This window comes from Pleurodeles waltl, chromosome 8, assembly GCF_031143425.1.
Source record: "Pleurodeles waltl isolate 20211129_DDA chromosome 8, aPleWal1.hap1.20221129, whole genome shotgun sequence".
Classification (NCBI taxonomy): Eukaryota; Metazoa; Chordata; class Amphibia; order Caudata; family Salamandridae; genus Pleurodeles; species Pleurodeles waltl.
In genome coordinates, this window is record NC_090447.1 from 1,250,903,426 (window position 1) to 1,250,930,935 (window position 27,510).

General features: G+C 41.9%; 1 protein-coding gene across 6 annotated transcripts in view; it reads right to left on the reverse strand.

The window, feature by feature from the left end:
* The window catches only part of FRY (FRY microtubule binding protein), a 598,740-nt gene that overhangs the window by 260,408 nt on the left and 310,822 nt on the right, over positions 1-27,510 (reverse strand). For all 6 annotated transcript variants that reach the window (XM_069205570.1, XM_069205567.1, XM_069205566.1 and 3 more), the window contains exons 6-12: positions 24,147-24,226; positions 23,960-24,040; positions 20,378-20,546; positions 16,979-17,071; positions 16,784-16,882; positions 8,617-8,718; positions 273-376 (exon numbers count right to left, since the gene is read on the reverse strand). In XM_069205570.1, coding sequence (XP_069061671.1) covers positions 273-376; positions 8,617-8,718; positions 16,784-16,882; positions 16,979-17,071; positions 20,378-20,546; positions 23,960-24,040; positions 24,147-24,226 — 728 coding nt within the window. The remainder of the gene's footprint in view (positions 1-272; positions 377-8,616; positions 8,719-16,783; positions 16,883-16,978; positions 17,072-20,377; positions 20,547-23,959; positions 24,041-24,146; positions 24,227-27,510) is intronic.

Consider the following 27,510-nt stretch of genomic DNA (forward strand, 5'->3'; position numbering starts at 1 on the left):
TGATACTCTGCTAATAAATCCTTTTGTACTAGGAATGCCCTTGGGGTTTTGGCATTGGCACAGATATCAAGTAAGAATGAGATGTGCTCGTTTCTCCTTGAGTTACACTGAATACTGATGCTCTGCAGTCCATTACTAAGCTGGGGAAGAAGGGTGTACGGTTAAAAACAGTGTGGCGTGAAGCACATTATGAGGTGTCAAACATACCCAAACTTTGATGACCTTTCAAACTGATATGTTTAAACGCTACAACCATCAATGGTGATACTTACCCCTGTGTCGCAGTATTACTTTCACATTTAATTCTGATCATGTAAACCCATAATAATCTATACAAGGATTCCAATGCAACTCGAGCCATTTTGGGGTCTTTATTCTAGAACAAAGGGAAACAACACAAAAGTAAAGAGCAATGACTGGGAACCTTCTAATATAGCACATTAAAATGACATATATATATATATATTCACTGAAAAAACAAAGGTTACAGGGATGTTATAGTTAGGTTCTGAATTTACTCGTACAAAACCATAGAAATTCAACAGTTATAATTAGAGTAATTTCAAGTAACCATACCTCGTGCCCTAAAGTAACTATATCTTGCGCCCTTGCCACGCAGGTTTCTTAGCACTAATTTTATTGCAAATGTTGCAATGATAATATCAAAGATGCATAGAAATGTCATCAATGATATAATATGTGGAGTAATTAACCTCAATTTCTCAAAAACTACTGAATGGTTTTAAGCGTCAAGACAAAATGCATTATTTTTGGCACCAAGATTGAGCTTTTTGCCAAATTTTATATTTTTCAGTTCATCAGTTTTGTGGTATCGCTGTTCAATTTTGCTATGGGGAAAATTAATAAAGAAAATGCTTTTTGGGACCCCCCTTCTTCATGGCCCCGGTTGACGGATTACCCCAAAACTTTCCAGGAAAAGCTGAGGTGGATGAGACTTTGTTTGGAAAGTTTTGTGAAGATTCGTAAAACAGCATCAGAGTTAGGCACAAACCAAAAAATCCAGTTTAAATGGAAATGTGGTCCCAAATATAAAAACCCACTGTTGTGTGTACAACATATATGTATATTTATATGTCTGGCTGTGTGCGTATATATACATACATAGTCACCGAAAAACAACAAAGGCTAAAGTAACATTATAGTTAGGTGTGATAAAATGAGCTGTTTTTGTTTAAATAAAATAACCTTAGAAATTCATTGGAAAAAAAAAACCAAAGGTTAAAGTAACCTGATAGTTTGGGGAATTTTTCAGTGACAATATTAACATTTTGAACTAAAAAAACAAAAACAAAAAAAAAACAGAAACTCACCAGATATAGTTAGCATAGCTAACTATACCTTGCACTCCTGGCCAAGCATCCCTTATAACCTCACATACGATAGGCCTGATGATGTTATACGATATCATTTATGACATCACTGATGACATCATCCAATAAGTGTGTTCGTTTGTTTTATAATTTACATAGTGGAAGGTAAGTACCATGTTACTTGTCTACCTAATTTTGTACAGCATGTGTCCAGTTAATCGGTATAAGTGTTTCAATATGCATGTGTTCTTAATGCACCATAGATGTATAGAGGTATTGAACATGTTATAAATCTTTGTACTGAAGAGTAACTCTGTGTGCAGGTGACAGTTGACTTGTGTTTAGTATGTTCCAGACACTTTTGTTGATACTGCGGAAAAATGTTCCAGCAGGGCAAAGATTCAACGTAATACATACTAAGTATTGTAGCATCCTTGAGTTATTAGACAGAATCATCTAAGCATGACAATTTCTATTTAACATAGAAGACTGTCTGCACCAGGTACTAACCTATGTATATGTGATTGTTTTGCTTCAGAAGATGGGCTATCTGAAATGTTTTCACCACAGTATGAAGGCGGCGGGTAATATGACCTTAAGCACCTTCAGGCTTTGCTTATTTTAAGTGAATAATAGCTCTTTAGACAAGTTCTACATTGAGTGCACACCGTGCTTAGTAGATACTTTTAAATACTCTATGGTGTATTCCTCATGACAGTTTCAATGTCTGCAAACAGTGTGGTACATAGTAAACGCTTTCCATAGAGGAAACAGTGTTTCCAATACCCACTTTTCTACGAATATCCACTTAATTCCTTTCTATGTAAGTTCAGTGACCATCAGGAGTTTATGACAGGTAAAGACTGTCCATAGTATTTCTGTAATACAGCTTGGGTATCTGGAGGAACCGCTGTATGCAGACCGTGTCCAGGATAGTTTAACCTTTCATCTGTGGTTCATAGTCAACATTAACTTGGCTGCCCATGCGGTGAATGGTATTGAGTTAATGTTGCAAATTACATGAGCTTGCTTTACCTATGGAGGTATTATGTATGACATCAGTAAAGATGCTTCATATTATTCTGAGCCAGTTTGCACTAACTGTCATAGGTCAAAGGATATATCCATTTATAGAGAAATGTGTACTAAAGAAGCTTGGCTAATGATGTTATCAGTGATTACAGTGTTATTGGTGATGTTATCAATGATGTCATTTGAGATGTAATCAGTGATGACAAATTATGTAATAAAACAAGTCATGAGTGATGTCATATGTGAGGTCATTGGCAGTTCATGGTGGGGCGCAAGTTGTAGTTAGCTCTGCTAACAATAACTGGTAAATTGATGTGTGTTTTTTGTTTTAGCTCAAAACGTTAAGGTGGTCACTGAAACATTTCACCTAATCATAATGTCACTTTTATCTTTGATTTCAGTGAATTTCTAAGTTTTAATTTTTTAGGGGTGGGGCAACATGCCCCCTCCTTCCCAAGCCTATAATGGCCCTGGGAACCCCATCCCCCATGGCCATTACTAAAAATAATGGGGGGGGGAGGGAGGGCGGGCAGTGCGCCCCCTCCTTCGAAGCTGTGTTAGGCCCTGGGGACCCCATGCCCCAGGGCTGCTGATTTCAGGAAAGGGGAGCACGGTGCACAGCCCCCTTCCCAAGCTTCTTTAGGCCCTGGGAACCCCATCCCCCAAGGCCTAGGTTAAAAGGGGAGGGGGCATCAAAAGGCCTTGGTAAGCCCACTTATGGGGCCAAGATTATTTGTAATAGGGTGGGGGTGTGCTACCCCTCCCCAAGCCTCTAAAGGCCCAGTGAGAACCACCCCCGGGCCGAAATTTTTCAATTTTACAAAATAAGAAGGGGAGCTGTGCAGCCCTGTTCCTGAGCTGCTATCAGCCCTGGCGAATCCATTTGCCAGGTCCCGCATTGTAAAAGGTGGGTGCCCTGGAGCCCACCCAGGACATCTACCATGCTCTTGTTGAGGACCACAGGGGGAGCTACAAGGCCCTCATGGCCCCAGCCGGCTCTCCACATGCTACGGGATCCAGCATTGCTCCTGCCTGCAGGGAGCAGCTACTTATCCTGCTCCTTCTGGGCGGAAGCATTATTTTGATCTGTGTTTCTGCCCACATCAGTGCGGGCAGGGAAACAGATCAAAACTCCCCTCCCACTGGGTAGGAGCATTTTTAAAGCTCTCTCCTGCTTGGAGCGGACTTGGTGTTTGCTCCCTCTTGGCAAGAAATTGAAAAATGCTCCAGCCAAGTGTGAGCACAAATAGGTTTCACTTCCCACGTCGCTGCAGGCATGAAAACTGTATGTACCTGGGGTGGGCTCCCCGGGACATAGCTACTGAACTGGACTGGACATGGGGGGGCATTATTAGCTCAGTGAGGGGAGCGGCATGGCCTCCCTACCATAAAGTGTTCAACCCCAGGTGGTCGGCTCCCTGGGGCCTTTTGAAGTTCAGGGTGGAGATTGCAGGGCCCCACCTCCCCATATAAATTGATTTCAGCCTAGGGATGGGTTTCCTGGGGCCTATCTAGGCACAAGGAGGGGGGGCTGTGCGGCTCCCCTCCCCATATAAAGTAATTTTGGCCCCAGAGGTGGCCTCCCCGGGACCTCTGGAGGCTCAGGGAGAGAGGCCACGCCCCCTTTTTTCCTACAGCATGGGATTGTGGCCGTAACGGCTGCCAGCAACATTTTTGCCAATGTTACTGCCAGCCAATCAGAACACTCGTTCTCGCTGGAGTCTGACTCCCACAGGAGTGAGATGTCCCAAGGAAAATAAAATATCCTACACTAATCAGAATGTTCTATTTCTAAATTGCCATTCCTGCAAGAGACTTAAGTCTCTCACAGGCCCAACAGTTCAGATATACAATTATTTTTCAACCTTAATTTCACAAAAACTACTGAATAAATTTACACCAAATCACAAAGCACAATCTGCTGACCAAATTCTAGCCTCCTGGCGAATTTGGTGTAACTCCGTTCAGCGTTTTTAGCTGTGGACCATCTAAAAAAAGTCTATGGAAAATGCATGGTGACTTTGCGTTTTGGTACCCCCTTTTTTTCTTGGCCCTTGCTTGACGGATCACCCTAAACTTTCTACACATAAACTAGTCAAAAAGTAGCACCTTCTCTGAAAGGGTCGTGGAGATTAGTTAAACATGCCAAAGTTATAAGCAACATAAAAAATGCTTTTCCTATGGAACAGCAGACCTAACTATAACTACCTAGTGGCGATTGCCACTAGATTCTATATATATATATATATATATATATATATACTTTATTTTGTGAACATTTATATATAACATATGTAAGAGAGAGTAAAAATTCTACGGTGGCTGCCAATTTTGTAGAAAACTCAAATTTCAAAGTAGATGTTCCTGAACAAATAAGCCATCCATTTATAAAAACATGTACATCCATGGATTTCATCCTTCCACTACTACCCACTTTCTATGCCCCTACCACTGTCAGTCAAGAAACGGACCATTAGATTACAAACCATGAAGGACCGTATAGTACATACAGCTAGAGGTTCAGCAAGAATTAAGTGTCAGGTCAGATCCTAATACTTGTTTATCCCCTTTACAGCTGCATTGTAAGATAAATTCTGAAGAAGGGGAGACATTATCCCAACAGATAATGCTAGCTTCAGTTAATAAATATATGATTTGAACTATGTGAAACTATCCTTCCTCAAAAGATCCTAGAAATAAGCTGTAGGAATCTTGAGAAGGCTTGTATCGATAACATTCCAATAAATACTGCTAACGAAAAAAGTCACAAAAAGAGTAATTAAAAGGGGACAGAACTAAACACCTGCCATCTTAAAAGAGTAATTGTGTGCAGATTAAACATGGTTGACAAAAAGAAGGAAACAAGAACGCTGTTTCAGTATAGTATATAAATATCAATTTCCAATTACCTATGGGGTTGCACATGTTTTCATTAAATTATACTAAGCCTCAATGTCCCCCTGTTCCCATCATCCTTCATTAATTTATCTTTAACTGGACGTATACAATGATGTCTTTCAAACTGCTGCTGCTTCATTTTTCTCCGTCTGCTCTATGCATTTTATATTGCTGGTCTAACAGTGGCAGACTGCATTCGCTCCCAATATCACTCAATTTGGGCAAGTGGAAAATCAACGGCTAGGCTCTGCTCACCACTACGTTCTGCAAGGTTTATCTATCTAATCTAATAAAATGGTCTGATATATATGTAAAACCCAATATTTTGCTACGCTCAGTGCTTAATTTGTGCTTGTTGTTTCCGGTGCTGAGCACCAGCGCTTATTTTTGAGGGCCGGCACCTATTCTTCTGCGTCAAGCATTTACTGTGAACAAAAAACACATATGGGAAAGACGGGGGAAGAGAAAAACGAAAAAGCGTCACAATGGGGGAAAGCAGTAAGCTGCAAGAGTGAGCTGAAGGGGCAGGGAGTGGCTTTAAATGGATTGAGGAGGCCCGAGATGGCTTCAGGATTGCGCTGTCTCGGTATTCCGTGTTCGCACATTTAATTGCAACAGCCGCGTGTTTAAGATGAGGGCTTTGGGCACTGGCACCTTTTTGTTTACAAATTAAGCACTGGCTACGCTGTCATGTTAACTAAAATCTTCCAAGGAATTCTACCTCATCCTCCTCTTTCGGAGTCTCCATTCGCCTTCTCCGCTCGCCTTTCTTCACTACCATACAATGGAAATCCCTACCAGAGTGTATAGTGTACCAGCTTCACATCACTACTTACTAACATTTAGAACTTCTCAAATCACATCTCCTTTAATACACTAAATAATTATATATTTTTCCATTTCAAAGTATTCCTTCTTCATTTCTGTCGATGTAAACACAAGCTCCATGCAACACATCAACTCAACCATCAAATTAATGTTTGAACTCCAACAATAACAAGTGCAGTGCGACTTTACATTTTACGGCTGTACACGAATGACATGACAGCAAACTCAGGAGTGGGTTTAATGGAGTGCTGGACAAAGTCAAAGCCGAGCATAAAGTCAACAATTGATAGGCGGAGGTGGGTTATGGTCAGTTAATGCCCTGTAGTGTAGTTATCTTCCAAGAGGTGAGTTGTCAACTCTTTCCTAAGGTGAGGCAGCGTTGGGGAAATATCGGACTCAGAAAATCAAAAATTGTGAATATTTTCGTAACAGGTGTAAGGTTTTTTTGGCACAGTGGCAGTAACCTCTATGAAATACCAGCATCTCAATCAGCACTAATCAAACAGTCCGTGCACACAAGTAAGAAAGGTTAAAGGATAAAGTAAAAAAAACAGAAAGGATAAAAAGAGAACCCAGGTTGAGATTAGTTTATTATATTTTCAAAGTGGATTATGTATAATAAATGTGTTTGCTTATGTACCGAAATGCAAAACATATACCAGCTTGGCCACAGCCCTTGGGCAATAATACCCCGGGGAAGTTGTGTTCCAGCTACTCTACAATTCACTGATTCGACTATAATGTGCTCTAAATAAACAATAAAGGACACTGAGCATTGCCTTGAGCAGTGCTGGTGCTGATTGCTTTTCCCAGAAAGTTGCTCATGATTGTAAAACATTAACGGAAATACCTTGGTACTGTTTGGATCTGGCTACAGAGAGGTTTCGCTGTCTAGAGCTCATGCCATCAATTATTTATGTGCAATAATGCAGGGTAAGAAAGATAGTGAGTGATTTGGGTCAGGCCCTTCAGCCATTGCCTTTCATATGTTTTTCGTGGCTTGCAATTGCTTGGAACAGTTGTCCATCAAGGCCATGGCATTGCATGGATGGTTACACTCGTACTTTTTTGTGTGTTTAAGGTTTTGATGATAGCTAGTAGTAGTCCACTGACTTCACCTATGATATCATGTGCAGCTTGTAATTGATAGCTAGTGTCTGTTTTTTTTATATATTTAAATACTCTTTAGATGCTAACCATCATATAAAGATACAGTGCTATTTACTAATAGCCCTTCCATGCTCATTTGTTTTACTATGCTCTCATGATAACATGTGGGAATTACATCCTTTTTGTTCCTAAAGTACAGATAATTACATAGGTAGGCTTTCTTAAAGGTGCAAAAAATAGTTGCCATTTATTGAAAGTGTCTACCTGGCAATATTTGCTGTGTGTGTCTCTTAGATTTACCATTTCCAATGCAAACTTCCGATGTCTTTTAATAAAACTCTTATTTGAGGGTACAACATACTTTGTCTAATGCTGTCAGATGAAGAATGGGATCCCACTCCCAGCTTTCATACAGTTGTAATCTAAGTTGCTTCATCAGGTTATTTTATTTCTGGAACTGCTGGGGCCAACCCACAAAGCCACAGAACTCTTACCAACACTTCTGCTTGTGAAATGCTGGAACTATGCACTTTGCCTATGCTTGTTCTGAGCTTTAGTTTTTTGTGCCCTTCACCCACTCACCTTAAAATAAGGGTAAAAACTAACGCATCAAACAAGCAAAAAATGATGTGAAGAACGCTTCCAATAGGTATAACCACTGGCCATCACTTGAGTAGCATTCTATCCCCACCATGCCACTTCACTTTGGCCCAGTCCTTTGCAAATCAGTCTTCACCTTGCGCCAATGGGAACAGCCCAGGTCGACCTGCCAGGCCAGGTTCTCCCTGAACCGGAACACCAGCAATCCAAGACTGATTTTTCCCTGATTGGGGATCGTCAAGTGGGTGTAGCTTGGTGGCAAGGGCACAGTGAGAACAGGACCCACTTCTGGCCATAACCTTGCCACTTAGTACGGTACACCAAAAGCACAGAAAGTGATGGGAAAAATGTTTGCAATAAGTCCAATCACTGGAAATCAGTTGGGGTAGCATTCGATCTCCTCATTCTTTGGCCCATCATGCGACATCTGTCTGGACATGACAATATGCAAATCAGTCTTGACCCAGCCTCAATAGGAACATAGCTGGGACCAAACTGAGGTGGCATAGTGGGCAAAAGAACGATGGGTTGGAATGCTACCCCAACCAATTGCCAGTGGTTAGAATTATTGCAAGCTTTCCTCCCATCATTCTTTGCATGTTTAAAAACTACCACAAACAGGGAGGATGGGCAGCCATTGACTCAGCGAACAGTCTTCCAAAGGCTGCTAGTGCAGGATGAACGCATTTTATGAATCCTTAAATTGTCAAGTTTGAGAAATTGCAGAGTCGGCAGGATATTTACTGGTACACTGACCAAACAAAACTAAAGCGGGTAGGAGGTAGGTCAGTGTAATGTTACAAACTAATGTACTTACTTTGAGATTGGATAAGCAGTTGTTGAGAAAAATATGCCATCTGTTTAGGAAAAACTGCTTCTGGCTGACACAGAGCAGACAGGTCACCAGCGGGTACAGCGCCTAACAAGGAAAGAGAAGAGAGGCAAACTCTGGATCAACACTTCGGGTAACAGTTCATCTGAATACTTTGGGGGTGTTTCCATGGAAGGGGAAGTGGAAAGTTTAGTTGAAAAGGCATGCATGCCATTTATCACACTTCAAATGAAAACTGCACGATGATCTGATGTAACCTATAATTATATGTTAGTCTGACAAGCTGAAGAGTGACACGTTCACTGGTGTCTCTACCGTTCCAGTTATGTTGAGATGGTTTGACAGACGTCGCTGTAGCACATCACTGTCTCAAACAATTAACAGTAAGAGGGAAGCAAAGAGATTTACAAACACCACTCAATTAAAAAACAAAAACAGGAAAAAAACGCAAATGACTGTTAATTCAAGACAAATAAACCCTTGTAATTCCAAGTATCCTATTCATTGTACGTATCATAAACATTGCTGATATTTTACAATAAAAAAATCCACACATCTGTTTTTTTTTGTTGTTAATGTCAACATTTAATTTTTTCCAGCTATCAGTAACAATACTTACTCATGTTTCTTCCGTCAGTAGGACATTATGTATAGGCTGATGTACGAAGCACAATAAACTATCACTCTACAGGGCCCTGTTGCTGAAAACAGAGGGGTCTGTGCCTCAAAAGCAAAAATCTGTTCACGTTTCCAAAGAGATCACACATAACATGAAGTATCAAAGTATAAGAGGCTTCTATGAGGAAATCGGTATGTTAGTCTAAATGTATGGTTCTTTTTGACAGAAGATTAAGTTTAATATTTATTTCATACACAGGAAACCAATATGTAATGAATCTATATGCCATGATGTTTATTGTTTGCAGGTATGGGTTAAATGAATGTCTGGGTAATTAGAAGTTTGGAGGGAGCCACTTCTTTACACAATATGCATGTGACTAATTAAAAATAAAACTAATGGCAGGTGTTAAACTGCCCCTCAAGCCACTGCTGGAAAGTGACAATAGGTGAATTTCAGAGAGTTTGCTGCTGCCGGTTTCCTCGTTTATACTCTCTTTTAAAGACAGTCTCCAGTGGGTCAATTCCAACAGCAGCCAACTCAATAAACCGTTCTCAATATTCATTTATTGTACAGCGCGCACCAGGCCCCTGACAGAACGGGGCTACATAACTTAGGACGAGAATGTGAAAGCAAATAAACATAATATTTTATGAGAAACGGAGCATTACAGAAGCAAAGAAAAACATACTGCTAAGCCCATGTTCACGAAAAGGGATCACATCTACTGTGACTTCTTTCCTGTCCGTGTCCCCAGGTTGTTTCTACCATCACCTGATTCTCGCCCATTGTGTTTTGGTTCCTCTCCATTTCCCTGGTCTGCCACATGCTTCCAAGGCTCCCTCCCTCCAGATCCCAGCATCTATTCGTTCTAGACCCACAGGCCGGCTCTATTTTTTAACGCTGTGGGAATCTCCCTGTTCAACATAGAAGACTGTCACCAAAGACATGTTAGAAATGAATAAGCACTATAGCAAAACGGTTTTTATTTGTTCACTGTCCCTAAATAATGACAGATTCACATTCGATTCCTTATATTTATGAAATTGCTGAAAGATTTGAGGATTTGACAACATATGATTTTACCATCTGCCGCCGATTTCATAACAGTTGTGTATTCTGTCATCGACTTTACACGTGAAAAGCTAATTGTCAAGCTACCCATTATTCAGGAAATGCTCAAAAGCTCGCCAGGAAGATATTGCTAATTCTTGTTTTGTTGAGACAAAGTAGTGACCCAAAGAAGTCTGTGGTTTTATGATCTGCGGGCCAGTGAATAAATATTAACCATGAATATCATCAGCCAGTGTAGCATACAAATTCTCGCATACTCTGTGGCAGAGTTCAGAACTGATTTCCCACTTTAAAATTCTATTGCTGCAACAGTGGTTTCATGATGCATCTTTCTAGCAAAGGTGACGTGGTTTAAGAGGCACCAGAGTTGTAGATTCTGTTTTATTTTCTATCTGTTGGCACTATACGTAGCTTTAACACCTATAAATTCACTCAGCAGATAAATACTTAGGACCTCCCTGCTTCATGTTGCTGGACAAGCTAGACAACTTTCGATACAGAAAAGAAAGCTAATTGAAAGCAAAGCATTACATCAACAGGAAATGCAAGTTGGCTCATAGGCAAATGTTTGGAGCTGAAAATGCACCAATGGGCTTCCTTTGCTTGAAAATAATATCTCCCCCCTTGAGAAATGTCCAGAGCCGTGCAATTCTTAGTAAGCGGCCACCGAGATCTCAGAAAACGCACATACACCAGGGATCTCACGAGCTACCCTGAGAATAATACGGGAAGGCGAGCAAGCGAAGCAGTGGCAATGCTGTCGATGTGATGCATCATTACCAGCCTTGTCCTATGTGTTCATTGTCACAACCCCCCGGTGTGATAACAAGCCTTCTGACCTGGGTTTGAAAGGAACATCAGTAGCAAGACCCACAGTCTCCCTCTTTGAAAATAGTTAAGGTGAATTCGTCAAAAAGGGTCAATAGTATCCAGGTTTCCATAATGCAAACAAACCAGTGCCCTGGACTTATACAAGTGTGCTTCACACATGGGCACGTAGGTAAGATGATGGTAATGTTATACCATCTGGAACGTGGTAATGTGGCACTTGACAGGATCTGTAAACCAGCACTACAATACATTGGCGTAACAAAACTTAGAGTCCCACCTGCAAAGTAGCTGTAGCCCCCCCCTTCTCCCTGGACCCAGTCAGAGGCCTGCCCCCCGTACACAGTGCGTCTCCCTGGAGCTCTCCCCCTCGGACTACGGGGGCTGCGGGGTTCTTTGTTATGCCACTGCTACAATAGGAAAAGCTGCCTTTCTAGACGAGAGGTCTCGCAATCTGTAGGCACATGTGCATTACAAGGAAAAGCATGCAAATTAATCATGGAAAGGGAAGAGGACTGGTAAATTGATTTCACCATCTTAAACAAACAAGCATTTGCAATGCAATAGGTCTCATATTTGCTTGAGTTAGAGCAATTGGCGTTGCAAATGCAGAACAGGACTTTTCTTGCCACAAACTGGTCAACCTGCCGCATAATTTGACACCTTTTAATGGCAATTATATGACGGATGACTGTAAAATACACTATCTAGAAAATATCTTATTCCCTTTCAGTCTATTGAGGCCCGTTACCTCTTGCTGATCCACGAGATCACAGAGCGGACAACAGCTTGCCAGAGAAAGTAAAAGAAATAAGATACTAGGCATAAAAGATCACCTCCAAACACAATAAAATGACCTAGAGAGTCGTTTTTAGCTGTCAGGGTAACTTTTTAAGTATGTGCGTCTCTCACACTTAATTATCCCTCACATTGCCAAGTGATATGCCCCATACCAAGATGGCCAGTGAGGTGCAGTTATCATACATGACTGTGAAACAATTCCAAAATGGGCTCAAAGTGAACAGCATTCTGCCAACAACACACACCAACACGGTGCAGTGTGATACCAGCGTTGTGTGCCACACATGCTATAAAACAAAACTACATCTGGGTAAGAACAAGCTTTATACGTACACAAGAGACTAGTACACTTGGGCAGGCAACACGAAAAAAGGTTAGATGCAAAATCAAGTGTGTAAGGAAATCGATGTAAGCACAGCTGTGATCACAATTGTCTTTACGCAATGGCAGGGAGTGGAAACAGGTGCCCTCATAAAACAGCCTCTAACATTTGACATCAGTCTTTGAATGCACAGCACATGTAGCCAGAGAAGAACATGATTTAGAGCCCTGTTAACAGAAAGGGACTGGAGCCACTGAAAACATCCAGCGCTCTGGCCAAATGCTCTTAGCCTAAGAAAAAAGTAGTCCCTAAGCACATGCTACAGTTGAACAAGTGGAAGGGTACTACTATTGGGGCCATGCTCCAGTGGAGTGTACAACTGAGGAAAAGCTGGGACAAAGAGGGAAGACTGACCACTAGCAAGCAAAGATTTTTTAAGGACACAAACAAACCAATGAAAAAGCAGAGAGTCCACAAAGAAGTATATACTAAAGTATATGCAAGAGGTCTCGAATGCTCGACCTAAAAAGGCGATGAAATCCGAGGAATTACATGTCTCATGCTTACCCTCCATGTCCCTATAAAACCCACCCCGAAAATCAACAAAAAAGACACAAGTGTCAGAAAAGACATAAATGTCAGAATTGTGCCTGAGTGTTGTAATCTATGGATGAAAACAAGACATATTTTGGATAGCTTCCTTTCCTGTTTCAAGCATTTTCCAGAGTTTCCAAAAGATAGCCAAGGAAACATGAAGCAAAGGTAAATTATGTTGAAGGATAGAGCACTGAATCAAGTAAGAGAGAATGCCAACTTGTAAAGGTAGATACCTAAGTGGGTACCTGTAGATTTTACACATTGTTCCCTATTAAAAGCATTGATAGGACACTGGGGCCTGCAGAGGGGGGAAATGCGTCCAGTGCTCCAACTGTATTTGTCTCCAGCTGATCCCAACCCCGGCACCCCTTCTCCCATCCCCTCCTCCTGTCATAGTGCCCCATCTCCACAGCTGCTGACAGTTGCTCCATGACAGCAGCGGCATAGGGGAAAAAATTAACCCTGCATCTTGCAACACATAGGTCCACGTATCTTTCTTTGCAGCAATTCTTTGAGGCTCTTTGTGAGGCACTACAAATATATATTTTTACAATACTTAATTTCTGTTGTCGGGAGATCATAACCCTCGCAGGTTGGCCTCGGCGTGCGGGAACGGATACCCGCTGTCATTATACTTTCACCTCGCCCTCTAGAAAAAAAGAAAATGCTGTACACCCAACTTCAGTGCGTTCTTGTCAGGTATTTATTTTATCCTCAATACAAAAGATATGGCATATCGCCACAAACCCAACGCGTTTCGACTCGCACTGAGTCTTGCTCACGGACGGGTGGTGTCAGTCTGCCCCTCCATTTTGAAGTGACAGTGCAAAATGAAAAAAAAACTAAGAAACAACTCATTTCCTATCCTAAACTATTTCTTTTGGTTTCCATCCATGAAGGAATTAAATCTTCTTTAAAAGATACAATAAACGGAAAAACAGGTGGGGAAGGGGGCTAAGGGAACTTCATTTTCTTCACTCAAACCCTGATGGATATAACTTCCTATTATGCAGTCAACTAAATATTTTACAAACAATCACACCAACAAATGGGAAGGGACTCCCTCGAAAAAAAGGAAGAAATCATAAGTAAAGGCTAACCGTAGGCTCCCCCCACCAAAAAAATAAATAATAATAAACCTGACGGAGACTATTATTTCAATCAGCAACCTCGCAGAACATTAGTAGTCATACCACACATTATTATTTGAAATGCTGAATATCCAGGCAAAGGGTGTATTAATGGCCTCCTCTTTTTAATGAAACGAATGGTTGAAGAATCACTTTCTACTCAAGCACCTTTTGGATTTATATGTGAAATTAAGTGGACATGCTCGGTCTCTGTCATTGTGATTGGAAAATTGGAATGCAGGTCAGACATTTTACCTGGACACTCTCTTTTACCGGGAAACTCTTTGTTTGTTTGTTTATATAGCACACTGAACAGAAATGCTGGTTGCAGCTCACATCAGTGCTGGAACGAAAACACTAGATTCAAGGAAGAAGAGTAGATGGGGAGCCAGCACAAGATAATGAATCATTTACACGGTAGCCCTCACAAAGAACATGACCATTTGTTGATGTATGAGTTTTGTAGACTACCATATGTCAGCTTACGGCCACTAGCGTGAAAAGTGGTAACGTCTTGGGAATACCACCAGAGTTGAGAAAAAATAGTGTTCAACTAAAAGTGAAGTGTAGGTCCTATCCAATATTCTTCATTTGCTACACTTGTCCTAACCTGCATTCAGTAAACAGTTCAGTTTTCAGGCTTTTTATGTAGCCCAAATGGGCTCTTAAGGTGGAGTGTAAGGCATTCCGGAGTTCGAGGCACTGAATGCCGAATGAACTGCCTCTAAATTTCTGTCGTCTAAAAGGTTTGGTCATGAATTAGCTAAAGAACAGCTGATCACAGCTTCTATAGCTAGGGTCTTTGTTTCAGTATACCATGTTTATGGTGCAAACAGCTTTGAGTTTAATCCTTGGCTCGAACGGGAACATGTGGAGTACATTCAGGGTTGGTTTCATGTGATCATGTTTCTGAAAGTTGAAGGCACAGATTGTCTGATTTTGTTATCTCCGATAGTCAATGATGTTTTGTTCTGAAGTCCTATCGAGACAGTGTTACAGTAGTATAGCTCAGCCATCACTATCGCACGCCCGGTTTATCTTACGTTTGGTGAGCAGTATGGAAGATAGGGCATGGCACCATGCTTTAGTGGTCTACAGGTGCACTGACTACAGATTGAAGGAGTATACCCAGGTAACTGTGAAATGTATGGAACGGCCATGAAACTTGAGTTTTTGCCAGATTGCAGAAAAACGTCCTCAGGGGAACTAGGAAGATTGGAATAGGCCACTATATTTTTATACTGGAGATCGCAGGGAAAAGACCATCAATATAAAAACTTTAAAAGGGGAGAGCTACAATTTTTCATAGCAATTAAGTCCAGAAAGCGTTTATGAGCAATGGTAGCATTTTACCAATTCTCCATATTGCTCTTCAAAGGACGTAGGGTTAGCAAAAACCTTTTTAGTTTGATCCTTCTGTGTATGAACCTATCTCCCTTCTCTAGAGCACACTTCCATCTAACTAGGTAAACAGCCATTGTTATGACCATCACTGTGATCATGCAACCAGGGAATCACAAGATATTATAGTAAAGTTAGTAAATAGCAAAAAACAGCAAAGAATAGTGTTTAAATTCAGAGCTAATGTACAATATATGGGTTGCGTTGTTGATTTGATTGAAATCTGACAATTCTCTGTCAATATCCTCTGCCCATCTAACAGCCCGCTAAATAGAAGCTATCGCTTGGTATGGTGGAGGTGTACAGGGAACTGTGAAAAATCTTCCAACCTGGGGCTATTGCCCAGTAAGGACAGTGTGTAGAATACTTGAAAGAGTTTACTTATAAGACAGGGGTTACTGCCCATTATGGACTGTGCTTATTGTTCAGGATGGTGGACAGTGTACAGAAAAGTATGAGGAGTATGATTAGTACCAAACTGAGGTTATTGCTCAGGATGGACTGCGGTTATTGCACAGTATAGATGAGGGTGTTCAGGGTAATGAGAAAGGTAAGTATACGCTACCAAATTGAACAATCTCTTCCAGTCCTAAGGGATCCATCCATGATGAGTGAGTTGAAAATGGCTAGGTAATTTCCTCCTCTGCCCTGAACCCTCCTCCTGTGTGCACTGGTAAATCCTGTGGGACAGAATTACTTACTTTTACATGTTTTTAGGGAATAATACACAAAACGCTAAAGGTTTGGGTGAAAAACATCAGAACACTCGGAGTTGAGTGGGTCCTGCAATCCAGATGGAGCCAGTAATTCCTTTTACCAGCCCCGTCAGGATTACTGGCACGCGCACATGGAGGGCCCATGTTGTTAAGTACAATAGATGAGTATTGCCTACATTGTCACAGAGCTGTTCACAGCCCAGATGGAACGGCGTTGGATTATCCATGGAACCAGCAAATGTCAGTATAATATGCCTGCGTAGTATTTTCAAACAAGTATTCTGGCCTTCCCCTTGAACGTTCACAAGATCATTCAAACAGGACATCAAGTGAAGAGAAAATAAATCAGTTGCGTGTACCACCAGTCACGTATCACTAACAATCACCAACAATGGGCATTCCAGGATGTTCATTTTTTATGTTGTCTCCTTGGGTTTTGAAATCTATGGAGACATCATTAAATGGATGCCCCCTCTTATGAGTTGCAGCAAAAGGTTAACGGGCAGACAGGAGTTAGAGGGCATTCTTGCAGCAAGGTTAAGGAGAGGTTAATGAGTAACTGCATGACATACAGCATCTAGCAGAGCCATGGAGAGCATGCTCTGCGTCTCCTATTTATAAATAATTATAAAAGAGATTCATCATAAACCTTTTAACCACTGACCAGCGAGTGCTTCTTTCGCGAAGAAAGCTCAAGTGTTGTGTCGTACAGGCTTTCAACAAAATTCCTGAGACATGGAACATTCACTTCGTTTTTGACAGCCTAAAACCAGAAGGAGACATCGTGAGTGTTTTCACTACTGTAGTTAGGGTTAGTGCTTAATCTAACTAGTGCTATAGAAACAAATCACACACATACAGCAGCTACAGGAACGAGGATTTCCACAAAGAGGCCAGCCAAAGCATGCTTGATATCTTTGTCTTTAACTTCTAAGAAGTAATGAGCACAATCCTGGAAGACAAAAATAAAATAACCAGTTAGAGTCAGTCATGAAGTAGAATAAAATAACACTAAGAGCAAACATGACATCTTTAGATCTAATGTATCTTCTGCTGGTGTACTTATGCATCACATAACGTTGATCTCAAAGTTTTACTTAGCTGATCTTTCTCACGGATATTTTTCATAGCCCAACACATTTGCAAATTGAGTGCATCAAACTAAAATTTCAGGTCAGCTTCTTAAACAAAGTGCAATTTACACAAAGTCTATTGAAGATTCTGAAATGAAAACACAATGTGGCATGTACTTAAGTTAGCATCTAGAATGACCCTCAAACTCCAGGAACCTTGGGTTCGCCTCAGAACCTGCACCTTCAAGGGTACTAAGATGAATCTGCCTGCTTTAACCTTCAAAGAGCATGTGTTTCAATCTTCCACCAGTTGTATTATGGCAATGACCTATGCTTATTTGGCTTTGGATAGCACGTGCTGCAAATCTAATTGCCTCTACATGCTAGTGTAGCAATGGGGAATCCAGTTGTCAGGTTACAGACTGCAAAAGAGCCTGAAACTGTGCACTTATATGTCAAGTTAAACGCACGTGGCCCCTAGAAATCTGAAGGCACGTTATAAGTCCCTTACTTACATATGCAAGCTCTAAATCCCCTGGCAAATGTGGAATACGAGGTGAACATCGGTTGCCCTAATTTTCACATTTTGAGTCGGGCGCAAATTGCTCACCGACTTGGGTTTTTCCCCGTGCAAATCCATCCATCAATCAATCATCTGTAGGAATGTGGCTTGACAAACAGGTCAGAAAGGGGAAATGCGTATGGTTATACCATTCGGAGAAATGGAAACCCACATAATTCACTATCCTGATCTCTGGCTGTTGAAATCAGGCAGTAAAACCACCCAGGTTAATGCTGAAACTTACGTTAATAGAACGTTCCCTGGCTGATAACTCTGACAAGCTCATAATGAAAGCCTTATTCAGAAAGATTCTGTTAAGATCGCAAGAAGTGACATACTTAGATCCTTACATGCACTCAAAGAGGATGAATTTGAGGGAAAGAATTGGCATGTTACGTGTGGCTTTAGATGTAATATAATGGGATTGTAGGGGGTTATGGGGGGGGCATTTCTTTCTGAAGGTGTAGGGAGTGGGCAGTGTTCTGGCTCCCTAAAAAACGTATCCAAATTAAAGCAGGGTGTGTAAATGCTGGCCATACATGCTGAGCCAAGGTCACCCATCCTCGAAGCCTTTATTTTGCCCTCAGGACAGGGCAAAATACTTCTCAGCCTTCAATGACGGGTGTGGCATTTCCGGCTTAGAAAAATCTCTGGAAAACAACGGACCAGACAGTTCTCTCGCTCTGAAAGTAGTATAATGCCCACAGTCAAGGAACAACCATATATTAAGGTTTTGAGTCTTCTGTAGAGGGTTATGCCAATGGACCTCTTTAGCTGTGAGAAAACCATGAACACAGTCTGTGCTTCTAGATGTCAGGACTCTTTAGTCCTACCCAGCCCACCTGGCACTGCTACCAGCAGCCGAACTGTACGGCTTGCATTTCAATTCCCAGCTATAAGCATTCGAGTGGGGTACAGCCTCCCGGCCCAGCCTTTGTGTGCGATAAAAAATAAACTAACAACATATGCATTTCAGAATTTGAGTGCTATAGCTTGTAGGGGATTAAATCACACACACAAATAAATCATAAAAAAGTACAAATTACATTTCTGTGTGTCTACATATAAATATATACATTATAGTGTGGATATCAGTCTTCCCTCGTTGTCCATTTATTCCCTCCACTGTGAGTGACAGCATCCTTCTTTGTGCACATCTGCCTAGTAGTCCACTTAGGGACAGGGCTGGGAGGCAAAATTCGGCTTTCACTTCATGTTTTTAAACTTACTTTGCCATTTCTTTTACTTTCTGATCTTACAAACATTATGTATTACTTTCACGTTTTAATGTCTATTTCATATGTTTAAAAAACAAAGAAATAGACAAAACATTGCAGACTTGCCAAGGCAAGATCTTTGACATTGCCCTTGCTTGTTTCAGCTGGGGCTTCCTCTGTGCAAACGTTTTAACAACGAAGCATCAGGCCTTGAGCTCTGGCAACCCTTGAGGTAGGAGTGCCAGGGCTTGCCCCTCTGCACCGGTCGGAGCGCTTCTTTCCTCACACCTGATGCCTCAGCCTCCCATTATCCTCAGAGCTCTTCAGGACATGAAAAGGAATGCAGCCAGCATGCCCTTGCTTGCCCTTCCTCAACCTTTCAGCTCTGCAGGTGAATATTTTGATTATCAAGGGTGGAAGAGTGAGGTTCTGGGAACACATCAACAATGATGCAGGAAATGCACTGACATTGTAAGGGTTGAAGTCTCCATTCTGCAGTAAAAGGATGTGTCTTGAGCGGCATGGAAGATCATTAGATCAGAGGTGGGCTGGATATCGATAGGCAGGCTACTGAAAGTTCTTATCAGATTTCTGACCCCATGGCCATTTGCAGACAAGTATTTGGAAACAAACATTGGCAAATCCAATAGGTCTGGCTTAATGTGATAAGTCAGACAGCGTTACCACATTAAAGCTAGGCACCTGAGAGGGAGCCAGCAGGAGTGCACTGAGAGGGCTATAGTTGTAAAGCAGCCCTTCATGCAGTCAATGGAGGCACTTGAATGGAAGCAGACAAGACGTCCAGACAGCCAATGCCTTTAGGTGAAAAATCGGTACTCCAGAAGGTTGAACCATGAAATATTTGGGATAGTCAATAGCCAATGGTTTAAAGAGGATGGTTGAAAAAAGCCAATAGCTGAAAGGGCAGGACCTTAAGCCCATTCTGTTTATATTGTTTACTGCTCTGTCAAAGCTCAGACCTAAGAAATCATTCTGAAGAGTGTTTGATGGATGAGGTAGACGGGGACTGGAGCTGATTGGCATCTAGAATCAGGAAGAGAGCTGAAACAAGAGCAGCACTGATAAAACACAGCACATTTTAGAAAAGAAGCCGCCCATGGCTCAGTAGAGTTTGAAAAAGGCTACAGACACGCCGGCTGTGCTGCAGGGGTCTAGGCATGAGGGAAATGAATATCACTTGAAGTTTATGTCAATTAAACATGGACAGTATGAGCACGCTCTCCACACTTTAGAAAATCAAACATCAGAATAAGCACCAGCGGGCTTGAAACCGGTTTCAAATAGTCCAATAATTTGCAAGTACAGAATTGGGCAGAACATTTAGGACTGATCCAAGGTGGTGGCAAACACGGATTTTACTCGGACGTTATATTGAGGGAAATTACCTGCATAAACAGAAGGGAGGCTTCAAAATCCTCGACAGGATACATCTTCACACGGAAGAATTTCATCCCCATTATGAGGCTGATCACGCTCTGGACCACGTAGGGGTTCTGCTCCTTGTGTCGCAGTTCTTTTAACTCTGCTATAAATTTCTTCTTCACCGCTGGAAACCTGTGGAATTACAGACATGGTCCTCAGACAAAACTTGCAACGCAACTAGACAAAGACATTTCTGAGTAAATTTATGTTCACCTAACTCAGTAATTATGGAGCAAGAAAGACGGTAAAACTTGAGCACTGTGTTTGGAAAGGCTCAGTGTAATGAACCCTCGCTGCGGTGATCTGCATCTCACAAGTGCAAATGCCAACAAGGGAGACAGCCTTCTATCCTTCTGAGGCGGTTCAACTGAGTGCAACTGAGATGAGTAATAGTAGCGCCTATCATCATTACTATTTTTCTATAGCCTCGTTTTTTTTCTTCACTTTTTGATATCTGAATTTGGCCTATGCTGGGTTTTTGTGGCCTATCCCTTTACCAACAATATCTGGCGGATTCTGCAGCACAGAAATGAATAGCACGCATTCACTGGCATCCAATGCAAGGCAGAGTCTTCCTTGTAACATTGAATAATTATGCCACCTCATTAGCCACTAATGGAACAGGGTGGTACAATATTAATCATTAACTGCATGTTTAGTTAGGAATGTCACTTTCAGAATGGAACCATGAGTTTTAAAAATCCCCCAAGTCAAAAAGTAGGTTGCTTGTTCTCAAATTAGAGGGACACTTTTCCCAATCACCCTGAAATGCAGCCCTTTATCAATGAAAGCAGTACAGATCACCCAAACTCCTTCCCCATGGAAATTCTGCCCGTGACCACTTGCAGACAGCAACTGATTCCCAGTTCACAGCACTCACACACCCAAAACACAAAGGCCACATAAGTGACCCTCTGCCCCCGATCCCCAGCACTCTGCTCCAATGCCATGGAAGCATGGCTCACCCTACTAATCTCTATTCTCCAGCACTCATCTCCTGCTTTGCTTATATCCCCAGGACTCACAAGAGACTGTCCCATCGCCAGCAGTAAGTGCATTCATGCTCGTGCTTTAGATCCCTTAAACTTGGGTTGCAGCCTTGGTTTCCATACTAGTATAAAGCTTCAGTAGAGCAACTTGAGGCATCACTGAAGAGTGGGGACTGATGGAGTGGAGGGGGTCTGCCTGTGCACATATAACCAGGGTTGGTGCTCCCGTAAGTATTTATGGGAGCACAAACCCTGGTTTACATAAGCAAAGCTGTACTATTAGGGCCCCGTGTAGCTGCAGTGCAAAATTACATCAAAAAAGCCAAAAATGTCCTTGCATCCTGGGAGCTTGCCTGCGGGCATGCACTTTATTTTAGCTTGGAGTGCAGAAAAGCGTTAAAGTGTTGCCGTATGTACCTGTGAGTGTATCCGCCGTATGTGTGGGCTTGCCGGCATGTGTATATCGGACAGTGGCAATATGGCTGTGTGTGGAAATATCTATTTGTACGAGAGAGAGAGAGACTCTCTCTCTCTCAATTGATACTCTGCGAGTCATCATTGATCATCCTGCCTGATATGACATTAGTGCCAATGTTGCCTGGTGTTTCCATTATTAATATATTTTGCAAGTATTGCTCCTAAAACAAGAATTAAAAGAATATGACAAGATGATTAACTTTCATGCAACAAGGTGTACATAACGAGGCGGACGTAAGAGCAGACGAAGGTAAAATCGCAGGGCAGTGTAGTGGGAGGGAGGCGTTTCCGCCTTCACGTCTTCTCTTAGAAGATAAGATTGTGACTCTCTTTGGAGCAGCCGTGTGAGATGTGTCTGGCCTCGTGCTTTCTGCTCTGCTATCTTAAAGTCTGTGCTGGTCTCCAACTCAAACTGCCCAGCAACCTTAAAACCACAAAGGCAATGAAGGAGCCCTTCATATGTTGATCTAGTATGTTCTGTGTGCCAACTAATAGGGTTTAAGAGTCGAAAGCACGTTAAAGTTAAACATTCAAAGTTGCTTTTAACGCATTTTTAAACCTTTTTAAGAAGTAAATCGGGCATGTGTGAAAGATGGACGTAACTCAGAGTCTAGTAAAGTCACCTATCCACCTTTACCTTAAATACAATTTAAACTTTTAAAATATTTACAAATTTATTAACATGAATTATTAAGAAACAACTTTTTACAAAAAATCATAGAAATATGTTTCTCGCATACCATTTAGAAGCGGCCTTAAAAAACACAAAGCATGGCATATTAAACGTTCGACTATAAAATCAAGGCAACGTTTTTGACCAAACATTTGCTTTTTTTAACGAAATTCAGCATTTGTAAACATAAAATAGGTTTAAGAAACAGAACATCTAAAAAACTGTTAATAAAATTGCAATCATATTTAACTTAAAATGACAACACACTTATGTTTGAATAAACTCTTCAACTATTTCCAAACGTGAAAAATTATTATCGAACAGTAGTTCTGGATTCAAGGTGTTTCAATCCGTATTACATTGTCAAAAGTTTTGCCTATATTTCTACCTAACTTTTATGGAATTGAATTTGCTAGCGTGTGTTACAGTCAGGGTCGAAGTGGAACACAAAATAGGCAGGACACCGAAATAAAAGTGCCCCCCCCCCCCCCCACCTTTGGCAAACCACATAGCTGAAAAAAATGCCCCACACTTGCAAACTGTAAAGGCAGCTGTATGAATATTTAGCACGGTATGTGAGACTGCATGCATTTGTGTGTGTTTGCTGCAGGCAATGTTTGTGCTAATATCAGAGAAATCAACAGTAAAACCAGGCCCACCTTGCTGTAAAACCGCCCATAAACTGCTAAAATACCGGCCCACGCTCTGGTCTGACAGACCACGCCCTGCCTGATTGCCCTATAGGCCAGTCCAACTCTGGCTACTGTTTTCCAGTTATACACAATCCATCATTTTTGTTGTTGTTAATGGAGTTGATTTTCGGACAGCCACTCATGCTTATACTTGACAGTTTGTTTTCACTTTGTGACATCAAGCTAGTCTCATTGTAGATCTCAATGTAGGCCCATGATCTTTTTTTTTTATTATCAAACATAAAAAAGATTACACATAAAAAACAATATATATCATTGCAGAACTTAAAAGGTCCTCGAGTCCTAAACCCACAGTACATTCTGCAGTTACTTTGATGGAAGCCAGCCAGGACTAGGTAAAGCAGTGTTGAGGGTTGCTTTGACACACCACTGACACATGAAGCTTCAGGTCAGTTTATAGTTAAATAAACAAACAAAAAACGGAGGGTGAACATTACATTCCGTCACATGCAAATACTTCTAAAGAAAAGTGCAGGATTGCAGTTCTTTGCAATACGTACCATAGGAGTTAGACTGAAGCTTCCTGCTTACCGTGCGACCGACTTTTTGTGATCGCCTAAAACGATTTGCCTGAGCAATGAAAGAGTTAGCGCACAACTAGAGCTGTTCGAAGGTCAGAGAGACCCACACCGGAGCAAAGATGCAAATAAGGACTCAGGAAAGCATACCAATTCTCACAACACAACCACTTACTTTGACTGTGCTAAGACACCTATAACTTCAGCATACAAATCAGCTACTATGTGCATATTTCCAGTGTTGGGACCGAGGTACCTACAATAAAAGGAAAAAAACATGCGGCTCATAAGACATCTTCCTGCTCAGCAAAGCACAGAACAAGCAGTAACAAACGACTGGAAATGAAAAAAAGCTGCATTACCCTTCTTTGTACTTAAAGTGCTTGAAAGCCAAGTTAATGACGTCATGTACCAGACTGTCTATGACGGGATGAAGTGGGATCTAAAAACAAAAAAAATAAGCATGAATGAACATTAAAGCTGAGGTGATCTGAAATCTGTGTACACAGAAAGGTGATTTAGATACATCTCTTCCATAAACTTAAGACAATTGAAACGGATGGGGCAGCCTTGCACGTATGGTTGCTTTAGGTCAGGTGGTAGTGATGTCCCTAGGACCAACCTCAGACCTGCCTCTAGCGCCATGATCGTTGTACAGCACTTTAAGCTGCTTCATAGGGCAGGCAGTCTCTATTTGAGCCTGTGCACTCTGTTAAGAGCTACAATCTCACAGCTGCTCTGTAAGGAAGTTCATAGCTACCCCACAAAACTCCTTAGGCCCAAAGATGGTCTGCGTCAGCGGGTGTAGAACATCACTGGGGTCCCTGGCTCAAGGCAGGAGAACCATGTGATCCGGCCACGCTGGGGTGCAGTGGGGATGCCGTCACTAGCATGGGGAGTGCTCGACCAGGAATGAAGAGCTCCTCAGAGCACTTCTCCAACACCTACGAACAGAAGGAGGTCTAGACCAGACGGGGCACACATTGACACAGTCCATTACATTTGTGGTGTAAGGGCTATTGCTTTCCTTATTATACCTGCTTGCCCAGGCTCTGTTTTTAGAAGTCAGTATTGTAATCAGTGGCGGCCGGCAGCTATAGGAGGGAGGGGGGCGGGCGGGGCGCGCACACACATTCTTTCACACACATACATGCACGCACATCCATTAACAACACTCATACCATTCAAACATGCACGCACGCACCAAACTTTCATTTTAAAACATCACACACACTCATTCTTTCACACACGCACATCCATTAACAACATTCATACCATTCAAACATGCACGCACGCACCAAACATTCAACTTGAAACATAACACACATACACACACACACTTACCTTCGGCCTCCAGGTCCCAGGAGGGTTGGGACTGCTGCCTTCCCTCATTGGCTGACCTAAGGTCAGCCAATGAGGGAAGGCAGCAGTCCCAAACTGCCTCGTCACAGAGTGGAATGGGGACAGTGAGACTGCTGACCCCACCCCACTCTGTGACGAAGTGTCATTGATTGACACTCGCCCTGGGCACTTCAGGGCTTAAACTGAAGCGCCCAGGGAGAGTGTCAATTGGTGACGCTTTCCTCGTCACCCAGGGGAGGGCCTCGAGGCACCTTTGCTGGGCTGAGGAGGTCACACCCATAGGAGCTGTGATCTCCTCAGCCCAGCAAAGTTCAGCTCAGGCAGCCAGGAGTCTGCGCAAATCGCGCATGTCTGCTCCTGGCTGCCTGACCTGAACATGAAGAGTGTCTGTCAGGCTGACCTTTGTTCAGCCTGACAGACACTCTTCTTGGGGGGCAAAAGGTGGGGGGCGTGGCCCCTCCGCCCTAAAGGACGGGCCACCACTGATTGTAATAAGGGGCATATGTCACGCTGAGATAGAATAACAATAAAATATTTGCATCGGTCCATAAGCCTTGAAATATTTTCACAAATTCCAGACTATGCATTAATTATCTACTTAAACGAGAGGCCGTTCTAGCAGCATTTTTGGAAGTATTGACCTGGCGGCTGCACTAATACACAGGTAGCCGAAAGGAACCATAGATCGTAGGTTGCTAACAGGCGTCACAACAACCCATTTGCATTCAGGAAGCTTGAAGCACAAAGTCAACTACCCGGTCAACCCTCGAAGCTTTAAACTGTGCAACATTTTTATGTATTCTTCTGAAGTGGTCGTCATACAAATGTCACATAATTCCCTTAACCTGTCTTTGATGTAACTATCAAAGACCCTTGTATTCATGGTATCCCCTCCCTTATTTGTCCTCAATGTATTTCTCTGAGCAGGCTAACATTTCCTGTCTAGCACTCTCTATTGTACTAACACACATCAACAGCCTTTCTCCACTCTATCTTCACCTGAGATATTTGTTCTACATCCCAAAGCCACTTTTCTATGTACGCTCCAAACACTGCACGCGCACCCAAAATATACTACTTTTCTGTCAAATATGTTCACATTCTGGAACCCTTTTCCGATGTATTTGCTCAGCAACCACTTGCCGTTTCTTGCTTTCCCTGGTTACTCATTTACTAAATCAACGTTTCGATATTTCGGGAAAGGGCAATGTTTAATGTATTTAGTTTGGCAACTTTCCGTGGTCTATCAGTAACCACAACTACCATTAACTCATGATTTGATTAAACAAATTATTTTTACATTGGAGTTCCTAAATATCAAACTTCCTTTTTACTGATGGTCCAAAAGCTGCAGGTGAACTGGTAGATGAGAAGTACATTGGGGTCTTCATCCTTGACATCAATACATTCTCGTCACTACCCGAGCCATCACCAACAAATGCATCCACGAGAAAGCCTTGAATATTCCGTGAGAAAATACACAACTATATCACTATACATTCCCTGCGCATCTAAAATAAAAGCCTCCCTCAGGACCACTCAACATACTACGTCCCGTACGGAAGAAAACATTTCTGAGTCATCCCCAGGGCGAAGAACATAACATAGGTCTATCTGTGGTTATGTCTTCTTCGCCCATTCACAAGTAAAGATTTAAAACCTCTCTTTTATAAATCTCCCTTGAGTGGAAAACTCCCTACACAAACAAGCTCCATATTGTGCTCAAAATGCTTGAGCAAACAATTCTAAACCACTACCCCTATTATTTTTGTACCTTTGTTGAAAATGGAGAGGCTAGATCTCCTCTTCTGATAAATGAACGTTTAATGGACAATAACTACTTGACTTGAAACATGACCTTCAAATAAGAGTATGCGAAGTGTCACAACATAGACTATGAGCCTACTGTGAGGGTATAGCAAATACGCTGTCATGAATAATTGTGTAATGTAATGATATGTAATACACATTGCCATGAATAACTGCAATCACTCCCTTCTTTGTAAGGCATTAACTATTTCCTAAGGAATCCCAAGACAAGCAGTATTTTTTTATTTCCATTACAATTTTAGAAATGTTATACCGTACTCCCAAATTATGTAATATTAATGATGCAATTACTAGATTAAGTAATACATTGATTTTCAATCATTTGAGGCCCAAAGTGACCAGAAGCAACGTGGTATTCCAAGCCTCACAATATGTGGGACAGCCATCCTAAAATTCCTTATTCTCGCACTGAATGCAGAGGATTCCGGCTGGAGAAGGTGATGGTGAACTGCTCCCCTGACATGAATGACTCTGATGGACAGTTCTTCAAGTGGAGCACTAGTGACCAACTCTTCCTTCGACTATTCATACCGT